Raw genomic sequence first — 1930 nt, forward strand, 5'->3', positions numbered from 1 at the left:
AATAACATCCCAGAGTCCGGTCTAGACCTGCTCTTTATGGAAGACCTGGGAGATAAATAACATCCCAGAGTCCTGGTCGAGACCTGCTCTTTATGGAAAGACCCGGGAGATAAATAACATCCCAGAGTCCGGTCTAGACCTGCTACAGGTGCCAAAATAAATCTATGTCTGGTAATGCGAACTAGTTTTTGTTTCGTCATGGTTCTTGACACAAGATATCAATTCCAAGCTAACAAATCGTGATTCATATTTTTCGCCGAGTCGTGCAGGCCTACTCCATCTGTACATGTGTTGTTTTGTAGTGTATTATATTAAATATGTAAAGAAGCAGCTCACATACCTGGAGGACACCTCCGATGTCTCGTCCCCGGGCGTCTCCAGGACAGCGGAGGGTCCCGGGGCGTCTGCAGCAGCGTCGACCAGAGACGGAGCGCCACCCGCGTGGGGCTTGGGGTCCAGCACGGCGGCGGAGGCCTCCCTCTTCAGCAGGTCTGGCGCCACGGAGACGGAGTGGATGATCTGAGCGATGGAGGCCAGGGGGGGGAGCTCCTTGATGGCCGCGGAGGGCGAGGAGGTGGAGGAGGCGGCGGTGGCGGCGGTGGTGGTGGTGGTGGTGCAGGAGGCCGGTTTGGGGAGCAGGGGCTTGAGGCGCTGGGCTCTCGTGGCGTTGCCGAGCGGCCCCGGGGGAGGGGTGGACCCGGGGGGGAGCTGGTAGCAGCCGAGCTGGGGGTGGGGGTGCAGGGGGGGCAGCGCGCTCGCCGCCTTCTCCTCCCGGGACGGAGCCAGAGCCGGGTGCTCCACGCTCAGCTCCGTCTTGATCTCCGCCGCCCCCCCCCTCCGCTGCCTCTTGCTGGGGATGGACAGGTCGATGGGCTGGTCCAGGATGGAGCACTCGAAGCTCGGCGACACGCTCTCCAGCTTGATGCCGGGCGACGCCGCCTGGCCGCCGGCGCCGAGACTCTTGGCGGAGAAGTCCAGGGGCTGGTCCAGTTCTGCTGGGTACACCATGCTGGCCTCCATCTTCACCGCGTGGAGCACCTGCACCGCCGGCTGACTGATCCCGTTCAGCGTTATTGGATTCGCCGGCACGGTGGCGGCGGCGGCGGCGGGAAGGAGCGTGGCGATGTGCTCTTCGATCTCCCTCTCCTGCACCTCGGGGTGCTGCTTCAGCAGGTGGTGGATGCAGTTGCGTTTGGCCAGGAAGGCGGCGCCGCAGCGCCGGCACTCGAACGGCTTCCTCTGGCAGCCGTTGTGCGTGCGCAGGTGGATCTGCAGCGCCCGGTACGTCTTCAGGTCCTCGCCGCAGAACCGGCAGGTGGTCTCGGCGCCGTTGCAGCCCGTCTCCGTGTCCTGGGGGGTGGTGGTGGTGGTTGTTGTTGTCGCGGTGATCGCGGAGGCGAGGTTCGCCGTGATGGTGGAGGTGACGTACTTGATGTTCTTCTCGATGTCCTTGCGCGACGTCTTGCCGTGCTTCTTCCTGAGGTGGCGCTCGCAGTTGGCCTTGACGGTGAAGGGGTAGTGGCAGACGCGGCAGACGTACGGCCGCTCGCCGCTGTGCGTGCGCAGGTGTCGGATCAGCGTGGCTTTGTCCGGCGCCACGTAGTCGCAGATGTTGCACTGGTGGGGGAGGATGCCGAGGTGGAAGCGCATGTGCGCCTGCAGGACGCCGGAGAAGGCGAACACCTGGTCGCAGAAACGGCACGGGAAGGAGCCCTTAGCCGAGCCGGCGTTGCCGTGGTTTCCCCCTTTGGGTCCGGGCTTTCTCCCGCTTAGCCCCGCCTCCTCGTGCACCGCCGTGGTCGCAGCCGGCGGCGAATCCGACAGAGGCGTGTGAGCGTCTCCCATGCACTCGGCGTCCATCTGCCCGCCGGTCCCGGCCGAAGAGGAGGAGGACGAGGAGGAGGAGGACGAGGAGGGGGTTTTGAAGAGG

General features: G+C 64.2%; 1 protein-coding gene across 1 annotated transcript in view; it reads right to left on the reverse strand.

Moving 5' to 3' along the window:
* The window catches only part of LOC117938306 (ras-responsive element-binding protein 1-like), a 21412-nt gene that overhangs the window by 6630 nt on the left and 12852 nt on the right, over positions 1 to 1930 (reverse strand). Inside the window, exon 6 of the mRNA XM_034862827.1 lies at positions 341 to 1928. Within this exon, the coding sequence (XP_034718718.1) occupies positions 341 to 1928 (1588 nt within the window). The remainder of the gene's footprint in view (positions 1 to 340; positions 1929 to 1930) is intronic.

This window comes from Etheostoma cragini, chromosome 22, assembly GCF_013103735.1.
Source record: "Etheostoma cragini isolate CJK2018 chromosome 22, CSU_Ecrag_1.0, whole genome shotgun sequence".
In the NCBI taxonomy this organism is placed as follows: domain Eukaryota; kingdom Metazoa; phylum Chordata; class Actinopteri; order Perciformes; family Percidae; genus Etheostoma; species Etheostoma cragini.